Genomic DNA, 13,202 nt, shown 5'->3' with positions numbered 1-13,202 from the left:
GGGAAGAAACAGGTCAGTAAATATGTTTTTATAGCAGATTATTGATAAATGTTACTATATTGACCAGTGACATTGCTTTTACATAGCATACAGAAAATATCAATGTTAAAACTCACACACACATTCATTCACTTTTACATGTTTTGAATTTTTTTCCATGACAGCATGGGTTAGATGAATATATTATTGAGGTATTGTTTTACAACCAGATGCCATTCTTACCAATAACCCTTACCTGTTTTTCAAGTAATGGATCTCTTATTTCACATGCCTTTGAAGATACAAAGCAAGTTGCTGATGTATTAGAATTGGCAACACATATAAACATACATTCACATATACATGACACTTCGTTTAGTTTCTGTCCACCAAAGTCACTCACAATTCTATAGTTTACCTGGGACTATAGCAGAAGATATGTACCATGCAGTAGGAACAACCCTGAAACTACAAACTTTTTAACTATATGTATTTAGCTTGGTATGTGTAGGATGGAGTAATAGAAGTGAACAGGTACTTTATGATAGAATATCTGGTATCCTACTTATGCATGATTATAATGGTTCTATTGGGGGGCAAAAGGGTAAAGGCCCCCTTTGGTCATGAATGACCATGGGATTGCGCCTAGAGTGTTCCCCACCCCAAGGCACGTCTAAGCAAAGTTGTTTATGGAAGACCAGCAGTTGCCCATGCATACCAGAATCCTCTCACCATGCCACCGATGTTATCCAAGGGAAAGGCAAAGGCTGATACAGTTTGGCACCATTGATGTTGCAACTCATTTCTACAGCTGAGTGAACTGGAGCAACATGAAATAAAGTGTCTTGCTCAAGAACACAGTCTAGTCTGGGAATCGAATTCACTATCTCATAATTGTGAGCTTGACACTAACTGCTGAACTATGCAGCTTCAGGGGCAGGTGTAGGCTTAATTGAATTGTACCAATATTTATGATGTTTTATTTCTTGGAATGTAAAGAGCCAGAATAAATACTGCAAGGCATTTTTATCAACAATAATGATTTTACGAATTCACCACCTCAATGATAAAAACAAACAAACATTTATTGAGATATTTACAATTTATTGTTTGGATATTAACAAGCAAAACATCCAATCAATGAATTCTGTTCCTAATTGCTCATATTGCAGTTGCCAACAGTTACTTCTGCTGCAGATAGATGGGTTTGTCATGAAATAAGCACTTAGCTTCAAGAGAACTGTTTCGTTGCAGGAGATTTCATTAAAAACAAAACAAAAAAAAAACAATTCAGGTGAACATCACAAGGAAAGCAGCATCTAAAATAGATAAAAGAAGCAGATGAAATAAGATATCAGTTCTGTTGCAACTGGCCAAGATAAATAACGTCAGTTAAAAGGTTAGCAATTCAAATCAGAGCCCTGAATCTCACAAAACCTTTCAGCCTTGACGTCAACTCATTAATTTATGGCAGCACTGGCTCTAACTCCTCCATATGTACTTTGACTAATCATATATTTCTTAATGTTAACTGAAAGCATGCAACATATATGGACAGTATGAATCACCAGGCTACATTTTAGCACCCTAATTATAAATATACTGATGTGTTGTTATTATTATTAGGGGACAAGATGAAAGAACCTCCCCAGATATTTCAGGCCTTGTGCCCATAGCAGAAAAGATTATTATTATTGAGTGAGAGAGCACCAGATGCCATCAGAGTGACACCGGGGTAGTAATAAACGAATCCCAATATACCCATCATGACTACCTGTCTGATAAGAGTAACTATAAAACAAAATTTACAAACATTTTTGTTTACCATTTCAGAAATCTAAATTACATTTGAAGCTAAAATTAAAAGACTGAATCCTTTGAGCAACTTAAATGACCATTTAAAAACAAAAAAAAAAAAATTATAAAATTTAAGTGAATATAACATGAAAGATTACATTAATAAATGAAATAGAAATTATATTGTAAATAATTGTAACATTTATTTCTACAACACATTTGAGAAAAACATATCTATTAGAAAAGAAGCTAAAAAATAATCTAAATCCAAAAATTTATAAACATTTTGTTCTCAGAAACAGAATTCCTGTTACCAAATTCTCTTCGAGAAACACTTTTAACTCTGGTTTGATCACTTTTCAGTGCAGAAAACAGTCAAATTAGTATCTGTGAAATTGAAAATTTTAATTCAAGCTATTAGAATTTACATTTTTTCTTTTTTTTTTAGTTGATACATTTTTATCCATTCCAACTCCACAGCTAAGATACTTCACCATATATGCAGTCCACATAAAAGGTACCTGTGCCACATAGTAGACGCCTGCCTGGTTGGCATTAGGAAGGGCATCCAGTTGTAGAAACTAGGCCAAAACAGATGAGCAATGGTGCAGCACTCTGGCGTACCAGTTCCAGTCAAACCATCTAACCCATGCCAGCAAGGAAAACGGAAATTAAATGATGATGATGATATGCCAAAAGTAGTTATTAATACTAACAGAAAAACACATTTGGGATTGTTGACTTCATAAGAGTAACAGTCTCAAAATAAAATTTCCATCAGTGTTTCAATTCCTATTTACAGACAGAACATGAAATATATCATGACTATAGTATCTGGTAATCCTAATAAAATAATTTCTTACAAGACTGTAAATATATTTACAAACTTAAATGAGAAAATATCAATAAAAACATTGTATTTTTTCTGAAGAAAATGTATAACATTAAGTGCAATCTTCTCTTTACTAGACAGAAAGAACACAATCTTTACAAATTAAATGAACTCTATCACTTTATTGTTTGTGAAAGGATGAAGCCAAACCAGTGGAGTTTAAACTCAGAACTTCTAAATCTTATACTTTTTAAGTATAAAATTCAATTCATTATGTAAAACTTCAGTTGTAGGTTCATAATAAGTAACAACAATTTAATTTCAGAACTAACCTTGTTGTAAATGTTATAAATTGGTATGACAGCAGTTGAAATGGATTGATTGAGAAAACTCAGTCTGCAGATGATGATGAAGAACTGGAAGAATCATATGTCCTTGATGATGAGTGTTTTTTCCTTTTCTTCTTTTTCTTTTTCTGTTTTTTATCTTTTCTTTGTCGATGCTTATCCTGCAATATAAACAAATTTGAGACAAAGTCACAAAACACATTAAGGACAAGAAGTTTAGTTTTTTTTTTAATAGGTTCTCAAATTAGATTACCTAAATGCTAAAGTAACTTACATACTAAACAAACAATATAAACATATTGTACTATGTTTATATTACACAAGGTATTAACCTTTTTGATACCAACCTACCTACGACGACCCTTGGTTCTATGATAGAAACTTCCTTTTTAAAAGTAACCTAGGCATAAGCATGGCTGTAGTAAGAAGCTTGCTTCCATCCACATGGTTCTAGGTCCAGTCTCACTGCATGGCACCTTGGGCAAGTGTCTTCTACTACAACCTCAGGCCAACCAAAACCTTGTGAGTGGATTTGATAGATGGAAACTGAAAGAAGCTCATCATATATATATATATGATGAGCTATATACATACACACACATATTTGTGTGTGTCTACCTGTCTTTGTATCAGTGTTTGTCCCCCCCACCACTGCTTGACAACCAGTGCTGATGTATTTATGCCCCCGTAACTTAGTGGTTCAGCAAAAGAAACCAACAGAATCAGTACCAAGCTTTAAAAAAGAAAAATAAGGTTGATGCATTCAACTAAAAATTCACCAAAGTGGTGCCCCAGCATGGCCGCAGTTTAATGACTGAAACAAGCAAAAAACTTAATTAAAACTAGCAAAATGTTTTCCAACAGAAATATGACAACGAAATGGTTGAAATGACTTCAAAGCTTACCTGAAATATTAAGGGTTACATGAAATAAAGTGTAATACTGCACATACCTTTTCTGACTTCTTTGATGTGTGCTTACTTTTGTGTCTGTGCTTTTTTGATGAAGATTTCTTCAGGAACCCAAGAAGTTTCTTGTCCAATGGATCCAGTTGCTTATTAGATGAACCTAAAAAAAAAAAAAAAAGATTTATAAATCTGAGATGATCCACAGAATCACCAGTTATATATCACCATTGAGAAAAATAATTCCTAATTTGTGTGAGTTGTTGGTATTATTATATTATAATTATTATTAAGCTGGCAGAATCGTTAGCCTGCTTGGCAAAACAGAATGCGTTGCAGCATCTTATCCATCTTCACATTCAACTTCTGCAATAGTCGACTTTGCCTTTCATCCTTTTGGAGTTGTTAGAATAAGTACCAGTCATGTACTGGGACCAATGTAATCAACTAATTCCCAAAATTTCAGGCCTTGTGCCCATAGTAGAAAGGATTATTATTTTCATAAGGCAGCAAGTTGGCAAAATCATAATCACACCGGGCAAAATGCTTAGCAACATTTCATCTGTCTATGTTTTTCAGTTCAAATTTTATTAAGGTTGACTTGCTTTGAGCTCAGAAGTCCTTGATAGAGTCATGAGGGTGCTGCCATGATATAAAGGTGGCGAGCTGGCAGAACCGTTAGCATGCTGGACAAAATGCTTAGCGGTATTTCACCTGTCGCTGTGTTCTGAGTTCAAATTCCGCTGAGGCCAACTTTGCCTTTCGTCCTCTTGGGGTCAATAAATTAAGTACCAGTGAAACACTGAGGTTGATGTAATCGACTAGTCCCCTCCCTCCATATCTCAGGCCTTGTGCCTATAGTAGAAAGGATTATTATTATTATTATTATTATTATTATTAAGGTGGCAAGCTGGCAAAATCGTTAGCACACCGGGCGACATGCTTAGCAGCATCTCATGTCTTTGTTTTGTGTTCAAATTCCACTAAGGTTGACTTGCTTTGGGCTCTCAATTCCTTGATGGAGTCATAAGGGCACTGCCATGATATACGGTTTGTCTTGGACATTTGTAGGCCTGAGAAAAGCCCAACTCTGTCCAGATTCAGACCTGACTACAACTGATTTCTTCTACAAAAGAACACGGAGGACAAATTGAAAGAGTGAGAGAAAGGGAAAAAAATCGATTTCAGTAAAGGACTGGTGTTTTATTTATTGGCATTGAAAGAATAAAAGGCAAAATTGATTTCAGAGAGCGAGAGCAATTACCACAGAGCAATGTATCCGACACTCTAACGACTGTGTTAATTGGCCAACATGCATCTGTATCTGATTGCGTGTACATGAAAGGTTACCAAAATCTGAAAGATGATATTATCAACATAGGAATGTGCAGGATTAGGTCACGAAGTAACAGTACTACAACACACACACACACACACACACACACACAACAATGCATATTTGCAGTAAAAATAACTATACATCTAAATGTAAACAATAAATATGACTTACTTGGAGATTTTGTTGTAAACTTTGGTGGAAGAGCTGGACCATAAACTTCAACTGAGGCTGCCTCATTTTCTGTAGAATCACTGTCTTTAGAACTGTGAGATGGTGAGATCTTTTCTTTTATGCTTTCAGCATTTTCTTTTTTCCTTTCAAGATTTAGCGCTTGAAAAGTTTCTAAAATAGAGGAAAGAAACCAGGTTTTTGTGACTCCAACATCATATGACAAAGTAGAAGGTACTTGGCTTAGGTACCATGTAGTCTGACTGAAGCTGAGGTCCCATGGTTACAAAGTACATGTCTTACCTAAAACAGACATTGGAACTTGGTGCGTTTGTGTTTTTATGTTTGTTTGTCCCCACCACTGCTTGACAACTGGTGTTGGCAGGCTTACATACCTATAACTTAGCAGTTTGGCAAAACAGACCGATGGAATAAGTACCAGGCTTAGCAAAATATTAAGTACTGAGTTCAACTCATTCAACTAAAAATTCTTCAATGTGGTACCCCAGCATGGCCACAGTCTAATGACTAATAAAAGATATGTGTGCGTGAGTATATATATATATATATATACACACAAAACTCAGATACATAAATGCAAATTTGATATTCACATTTAATACAGACTGATTTACCTGGTGGTAATGTTGGCTTCAATTCTTTCTCTTTGGACTCTGTTTCTTTTGCCCTATTTTTTTCATTTTCATTCACTCCTTCCTTTTTCTTCTTTTCTTCCTCTTTGTGCTCTTCTGTCTTTCTCTCAGGCTTCTCTTCTTCTTCCTCTTCTTCACTATCTGAGGATGAGTCAGCAAATATAGCTTTAAAGAGATCCATAGGTGGCCTCTCTCCCTCTTCTACAGTCTGAAATGAAAGAAACCAGAAGGCTTCTATAAATAACAAATCCAATAAAACAAAAGTATTTATTGGGGCAGTTTAAAATATTTGTGTCCCACATCAGCTTCACTTCACAAGTCAACATAAGCCATATTATGTGTAAATTCATAAATCAAAATACAATATAATTCACTGCAAAGAAATTTTCCTTCAACTCTGAACACAATTCAAGTTCATTTGTAAACCACCAAAATTCTCTGCCCTTTAAATGATTAAAGACAAAATTGACCTCGTAACAAAGATGGAATAAGGATAAAGATAGAAACCTGGTTGAGAGATTTTCAACCAGGTTGAAAATCTATGAAACATACATCAGAAAAGGTAATGGACAAAAAGGGGGAGGGAAAAATCCTCTGGGACTTTGACTTCCAGACAGACAAGGTGTTAGTAAGCTTTAGGAGGGACAAAACAAGAGTGCCTAATAACTGATGAGGCAGCACCAGGAGATCAACATATTATCATGAAAGAAAGAGAAAAGATTGATGAATACGGAGACCTGAGAATTGAGATCGCTAAGATGTGGCAGCTACGAGAGTCAAGCATAAAGGTTGTCCCTATTGTCATCGGAACATTGGGTTCAATACCACCCAACCTAGAAAAACATCAGGAAACTTAAGAAATAACCTACAATCTAGGTGTATTGCAAAAATCGGCATTACTTGGAACTGCACACATATTGCACAAAGTACTGTCTGGTACTTATTTTATTGACCCTGAAATGATGAAAGGTAAAGTCGACCGCAACAGAATTTGAACTCAGAATGTAGCAACAGGCAAAATATCACTAAGCATTTTGTCAAGCATGCTAACAATTCTGCCAGCTTGGTACCTTCTTAATAATAATAATAATAATAATAATAATAATATTAATAATAATAATAATAATAATAATAATAGTAATGATTTCTAAAGTAAGCATAAAGACTTAAATTTCAGATCAAATTCAGTCCCCGACTGAAAGGGTGGAATACTAATTTTTTTACTTACTGGTTGAGGAGTTGATGTTATCACTGGTTCTTTGTCGGGACTATCAGAGCTGGAAGGTGTAGAGGCTGGCTTCTCAGCCATTAGGTGACTGAAAATGGAAGGTTTTTCAGGTGCAGGGGTTGTTGTTTTATCACTGGTATTCTTTGCCGCGTTGTCACTGCTCTTCAGAGGATCAGCTGATAATGATGGATCAGCATTGAAAGCAAAAATACAGAGGATTCAAGAAGAAAAAACAAATCCCCAAATAATGAAGTAGAAAAAAAAAGAAAGAAAAAAGCTTCAAAGGGGACATATGATCTTGACATGCATGATAACGATGCTCATTTACAAACATCATATATCTAAACAAGAGTACACACGCACACACACATACATATACACTCATAAAAGAGGCTAAATTGGCTTAGCAGGAATATATATATATATATTTATATCATCATCATCATCATCGTTTAATGTCCGCTTTCCATGCTAGCATGGGTTGGACAATTTGACTGAGGACTGGTGAACCAGACTCCAATCTGATCTGGCAGAGTTTCTACAGCTGGATGCCCTTCCTAATGCCATATATATATATATATATGACTAACAAGTATTTCATGCACCTTAGCCATGATAGAACTTTGTTTCAACCAATTTAACCATATTGGGTTGTCATTAATTTGTTCATCCCCACCACCTCCTGCCCCATTTATTTTATTCTTTTCCAATGTTATTTGAATAAAAATGAAAAATATTTTTCTCTGTGGAAGGGAGAGACCCAGGAAGATGTGGGATGAGATGGTGAAATATGATCTTCAGATGTTGAAACTGTTAGTAATTCACTGTGCTTGAGAAGACATGTCAAACTAAGTGAAATCATAGTCATGGCTGGTGCTGGTGACACATAGAAGGCACCTGTGCCAGTGATATGTTAAAGGCACCCATGCTGGTGATACATTAAAGGCACCCATACCAGTGACACATTAAAGGCACCCAGTATACTTTATGAAGTGGTGGCATTAGGAAGGGCATCCAGCTGTAGAAACCAAGCCAAAACAGACTGGTACCTGGTGCAGCTCTCCGGCTTACCACTTCCAATCAAACTGCCTAACCCATGCCAGCATAGAAAATGGACGTTAAATGATGATGATGATGTAGTTAGTAAGCAGCAGCAGTTTCATGGCTTTTTTTTTCTAGTTCTATTCTTCTTCTACAACTTTTGTTTATCATTTTTGAAATTGAAATAAATTCTACCTCTTTCCAGGTAGAGTACTAACATCAAACTAAACTCAACACTGCAAGCAAAAATGACAACAATAAATAAAATCAAAGTTGGACTTAATACAAATAAAAAAGACCACATTACAGTACCTTGCTGACATTTGTTTTTCTCTTCTGTTACCGGCGGTGGTGCAAGAAAATCAAAAATGGAATATTTGTCATGTCTTGATCTTGGTACACCAATAATACCAGACCTAAAATATACCAAACTTCTGTGTAAGCGTGTCCAGCCATGCGAGAAAATTGTTTTACTTGAAAACATAAATCCAAAAAATTTCACTCATCGAATTTTTTTTTTAAATCAGTGTTTAAAATATGGAGCGTCCAAATTTTTTGCTTAAATCCTAGCAATGGACCACACTTGGGTGCATCATCATTCCATTAAATGTGTTTACGGGGAGAAAAATATTGGAAAACATCAATACATGTGAGAGTGAAATGAAACAAGAAAGGTATCAGATGACCAGGAGTTGTGCTAAAAATGACAATTAAATCGCCCTAAAATTTTCCAAAAATTCCAAACATACAAAGAAGTTATGTGGGTTTATATGGGGTGCTTAACCCTTTGAGCCCTGACCTCCTGAACCTTATTTTACCACATACCTGGCACCCCACTGGTGCTATAGTATAGAGTGGTGCTATGGTATAGAGAAAAATAAGCCATCCACCGGTAAACCAGTGTTACAGGCTCAAATAGTCAAACCATAATTCTGCTGAATAAATGTATAATGAAGATAGTGGCAACAACAGAGTAATACCATCATAATTTATGACGATGATGATGATGAAGGAAAGCACAAAGCATCATAATAAATAGAGGATCTTTACAGCAAGAAAGTGTGTTGTGAGATAGCAGTGCTGTCCCTGCATTCAACACTGAAATACTAGTTACAAGTCAATAGCCTCACTGACCCAAAACATTGTGTCAAGGAGGATAGAGGAACAGCAATTCAAGTTGAATCTACTTCATGAAAACAATGAGAATTTGTGGGTATACAGAAATACACTGGACACTGGGGAGAGAGCAGTATGTCCACATTGTAACAGTCCACTCCATATGACTCATCAGTGCATATTGGAGAGTGCAGTGTAGTCTTAAGCTAGGTAGAGGCTAGGCATAACTGGAGAAAAATAAGAGTTGTGGGTCACACTTAATTCGTTCAACCAACTAACTGTATGCTATAGGTCTGCTTGATCAGAATTGCCTTCGGGCCATACAACAAGTTATACATTGAGAACAAAGGTAGGTCACATACCCTGGGTGGGGGTCAGGAACATTGAACCGTCGACACAACAATTTGTCAGGGTGCCAATCAAATATTTCCCGTGTTAATTTTCCATACAGTTTCATTTCTGCTGCATTTGACAAATCTTTCTTTTTGGCCTGCAATAATTAAAACCAGAAAAAAACATGGTTGATCTGTCAGGGCATAAACACAGCTTTACATAAACTCATAACGTGCACAGTGTCAACAAGGGACCACCAAATATTACTCAACCTGCAAGAAGTAGCAGCTATATCCCCCTCAAATCACAATCTGCCGTAATAATGAAAGACATAGATAATGAAGCCTTGGGTTCAGTCTGCTTGGAAAAAAAGATGGGATGGTCATGGCTAACCTGGAGCAAAACAACACCACTTACAAGATGCTATATATAGCAACCAAATCCTCTTCTAATCAAACTCTACTGTCTTAAAAAAAGTAGCACAAATTAAACAATGTCACATGCTTATATATATATATATATATATATATATATATATATATATATATATATATATATATATATATATATACGTGTGTGTGTGTGTGTTTGTGTATATATTATTTTATAATGTTTCAGCTTTAAAGCTGTGATCATACTGGAGCACCACAATATATATATATATATATATATATATATATAAATATTGTGAAGGTACATGGCTTAGTGGTTAGGGTGATGCACTCACAATTGCAAGATCATGGGTTGAATTCCCAGACCGAGTTTAAATGCTAAAGGGTTAAAAGCCTTTCTCAAGGTCTTCAGCATCAGTCATGGCACATGGAGGCAGATAATTCAGGGCAAAGGTTAGTGGTGATCAGCTGTCTGTAAAGGGCATGCAAACCTGCAAAACCAACAGGATTGCTGCAGCTGAGCAATGCAGGTAAGCCAGAAAAGCAAGTGTCATCAACTCCCCAACTCCCCTCACCTTTCCCTATCACACTGCCAAAGAATCTTCCAGCCATGGCTCAGTCTGATCAGTCCCCAGTATACCTACAAAGCTCAATGCCAGCCCCAGGATAGTTAAGATGGTCCTCATTACCCCAATGGTTAAACACAAAGTAAATACATCAAAATTTGGATTGATACAGAGTTGAATCATCATCATCATCATCATCATCATGGGTTGGACGATTTGACTGAGGACTGGTGAAACCAGATGGCTACACCAGGCTCCAATCTGATTTGGCAGAGTTTCTACAGCTGGATGCCCTTCCTAACACCAACCACTCAGAGAGTGTAGTGAGTGCTTTTATGTGCCACCCGCACAAGAGCCAGTCCAGGGGCACTGGCAACGATCTCGCTCGAAAATCCTTACACATATCACGGGCACAAGTGCCAGAAAGGCGACGCTGGGCACAGGTGCCATCCCGATTTTGCTTTCACTTGCCCCAATAAGTCTTCGCAAGCTGAGTTTCGTGTCCAGTGAAGGAGACGATGTTGGCATGGGTGCCAGTCGTCAAATTTAGTTCGATTTCGATTTGACTTGCCTCAAAAAGTCTTCGCAAGCAGAGTTTAGTGTCCAATGAAGGAAAGGTACGCATAAGTGGGCTGGCTACACCCCTAAACAAGCAATAAAAGAACAAACAGAAAAAAGTGAGGAAAAAAGTAACAAAGACTTATAATTAAACTTAAAAGAGTCTTTGGAATGTAATTCTGGTATTCCTGACTTGGTAAATCATCAGGGCCTAAGCGTTTGTGAGAAAAGATAAAACTTACAGTGACATCTTCAGGAAGTTCTACAGAATCTGCATCATCATGGAACTTGGCTTTGGTGAACCGAGATGCCATAGCAGCAGCTAGAGGTTTGAATAGTTTTGCTGCTTCCGAGAATTCTTCTTTCTCAATTTCCTGCTCCCATTCTGTCATGGTAGAGTCACAGACAAGGCTGTATGGATCTAGTAATAATAAAGAAGTTATATAAGACGTTAGATAAAGTAGTAATCAGTAGACGAAATAAAAAATAAAATTTGAGATTTATATTTCTAATGACTCTTTTATCAAATTTCTTTTTACTAAGCATATGACTAACCAACTTACCAACTTTACCATGTTTCAACAACAGTAAGTACTTGTTGTATCGTTCTTGTTTTGAAGGGTCTTGCAAGAATGGTTGGAAATCTGATTGTAGTGCAGAGGATGTTTGCAATGGCTGAAATGACTGGATCTTAAATGGTTTCATTCCTAAAGCTTGATTGGTCTGAGATGAACTTTCAGCAGCAATAGTGGAATCCTTTTCAGTTTTCTCTGTTTCTTCTCTGTGACTACTGGATGGTGTTTGTGTGTCTGACTCGCTTTGGTTATTATAATCATTATTATTATTATCATTAGAACATTTAGTTTTCTCATCACTACTCTCCGATATTTTACTGCTGTCAAATTTTGGTAAGTTCTTTAAGCTACTTTTACTGATTAGATCAAAAACACTTCCTGAAAGTAGAAAAGAAACAAACATAAAATAACTAATTGGATTAAACATAATTTTCATCAAAATGTAATAGATTAAATATATTTTAATTAAGATATTACAAAAAAATTAATCATAGGCTCAGGTGTGGCTGTGTAGTTAAGAAGCTCACTTTGAACTATATAGTTTTGGGTTCAGTCCCACTGCATAGCACCTTGAGCAAGAACTTTCCACTATAACCTCAGACCAACTACGCCTTGTGCATGAATTTGGTAGATAAAAATTATTTATTTCAAATCTTACCCAAGTTCACTTTGCTTTTCATCCTTTTGAGTCAAGCGCTGGGCCTCACGAAGGCAAGGTGGCATGTGAAAAGCACTTTTTGAGTGCCAGGCCTCACAGACGCAATGATGAATGACCGAGACCTTTGGCATTATGCCATGCTTGAGAAGAAGACCCATCAAGCCAAGTAAAATCGCAGTTGTGGCAGGATATTGGTGTCACACAAATGGCATCCATGCTGGTAGCACATAAAAGCACTCATTACACTCTTGGAGTGGTTGGCGCTAGGTAGGGCATCCATTTGTAGAACCCATGCCAAATCAGACTGGAGTCTAGTCCAGTCTTCCAGTTTGCCAGCCCTGGTCAAACCGTCCAACCTGACGCCAGCATAGACAACAGACATTGAATGATGATAATGATAATGATGGTGATGGTGATAAGAATATGTACCAGTCAATAAGAAAGGCATTAAGATCAATATAATGTTATGCCCCAATATGACCACAGTCAAATGGCTAAAAACCATGAAATAATTGCTAAATTAAGATCTCATTTTCTACTCATGCTTCATTCTACCCTTTAGTATTCAAATTACTCTGCCAAATGTTGAGCCTATTTATCCTTACTGTTTTGAATTAGTCATGTATTGTCTCATAGCTTTGAGATTTTGATGAATTTATTGTTTAATTTTAGGATGACATTGTAGGGTAGGTGTGAGTGGCTAGACCTGGTCAGT

The 13,202-nt window shown here is 36.5% G+C and overlaps 1 protein-coding gene across 2 annotated transcripts in view; it reads right to left on the bottom strand.

Moving 5' to 3' along the window:
- Positions 1 to 1,062: 1,062 nt before the first annotated feature.
- Positions 1,063 to 13,202, bottom strand: part of LOC106879097 (G patch domain-containing protein 1) — a 30,255-nt gene continuing 18,115 nt past the window's right edge. For both annotated transcript variants that reach the window (XM_089338085.1, XM_089338086.1), the window contains 10 exons: positions 11,818 to 12,207; positions 11,497 to 11,675; positions 9,768 to 9,895; positions 8,602 to 8,705; positions 7,249 to 7,424; positions 6,003 to 6,228; positions 5,371 to 5,541; positions 3,908 to 4,023; positions 2,941 to 3,116; positions 1,063 to 1,298 (listed from right to left, as the gene is read on the bottom strand). In XM_089338085.1, coding sequence (XP_089194211.1) covers positions 3,000 to 3,116; positions 3,908 to 4,023; positions 5,371 to 5,541; positions 6,003 to 6,228; positions 7,249 to 7,424; positions 8,602 to 8,705; positions 9,768 to 9,895; positions 11,497 to 11,675; positions 11,818 to 12,207 — 1,607 coding nt within the window. In that variant the 3' untranslated portion in view covers positions 1,063 to 1,298; positions 2,941 to 2,999. The remainder of the gene's footprint in view (positions 1,299 to 2,940; positions 3,117 to 3,907; positions 4,024 to 5,370; positions 5,542 to 6,002; positions 6,229 to 7,248; positions 7,425 to 8,601; positions 8,706 to 9,767; positions 9,896 to 11,496; positions 11,676 to 11,817; positions 12,208 to 13,202) is intronic.

The sequence above is a fragment of the Octopus bimaculoides genome, chromosome 20 (assembly GCF_046866305.1).
Source record: "Octopus bimaculoides isolate indiv1 chromosome 20, ASM4686630v1, whole genome shotgun sequence".
Taxonomy (NCBI): Eukaryota; Metazoa; Mollusca; class Cephalopoda; order Octopoda; family Octopodidae; genus Octopus; species Octopus bimaculoides.
The sequence above is the reverse complement of the archived record's forward strand: the minus strand, read 5'-3'. Positions and strand labels throughout refer to the sequence as shown.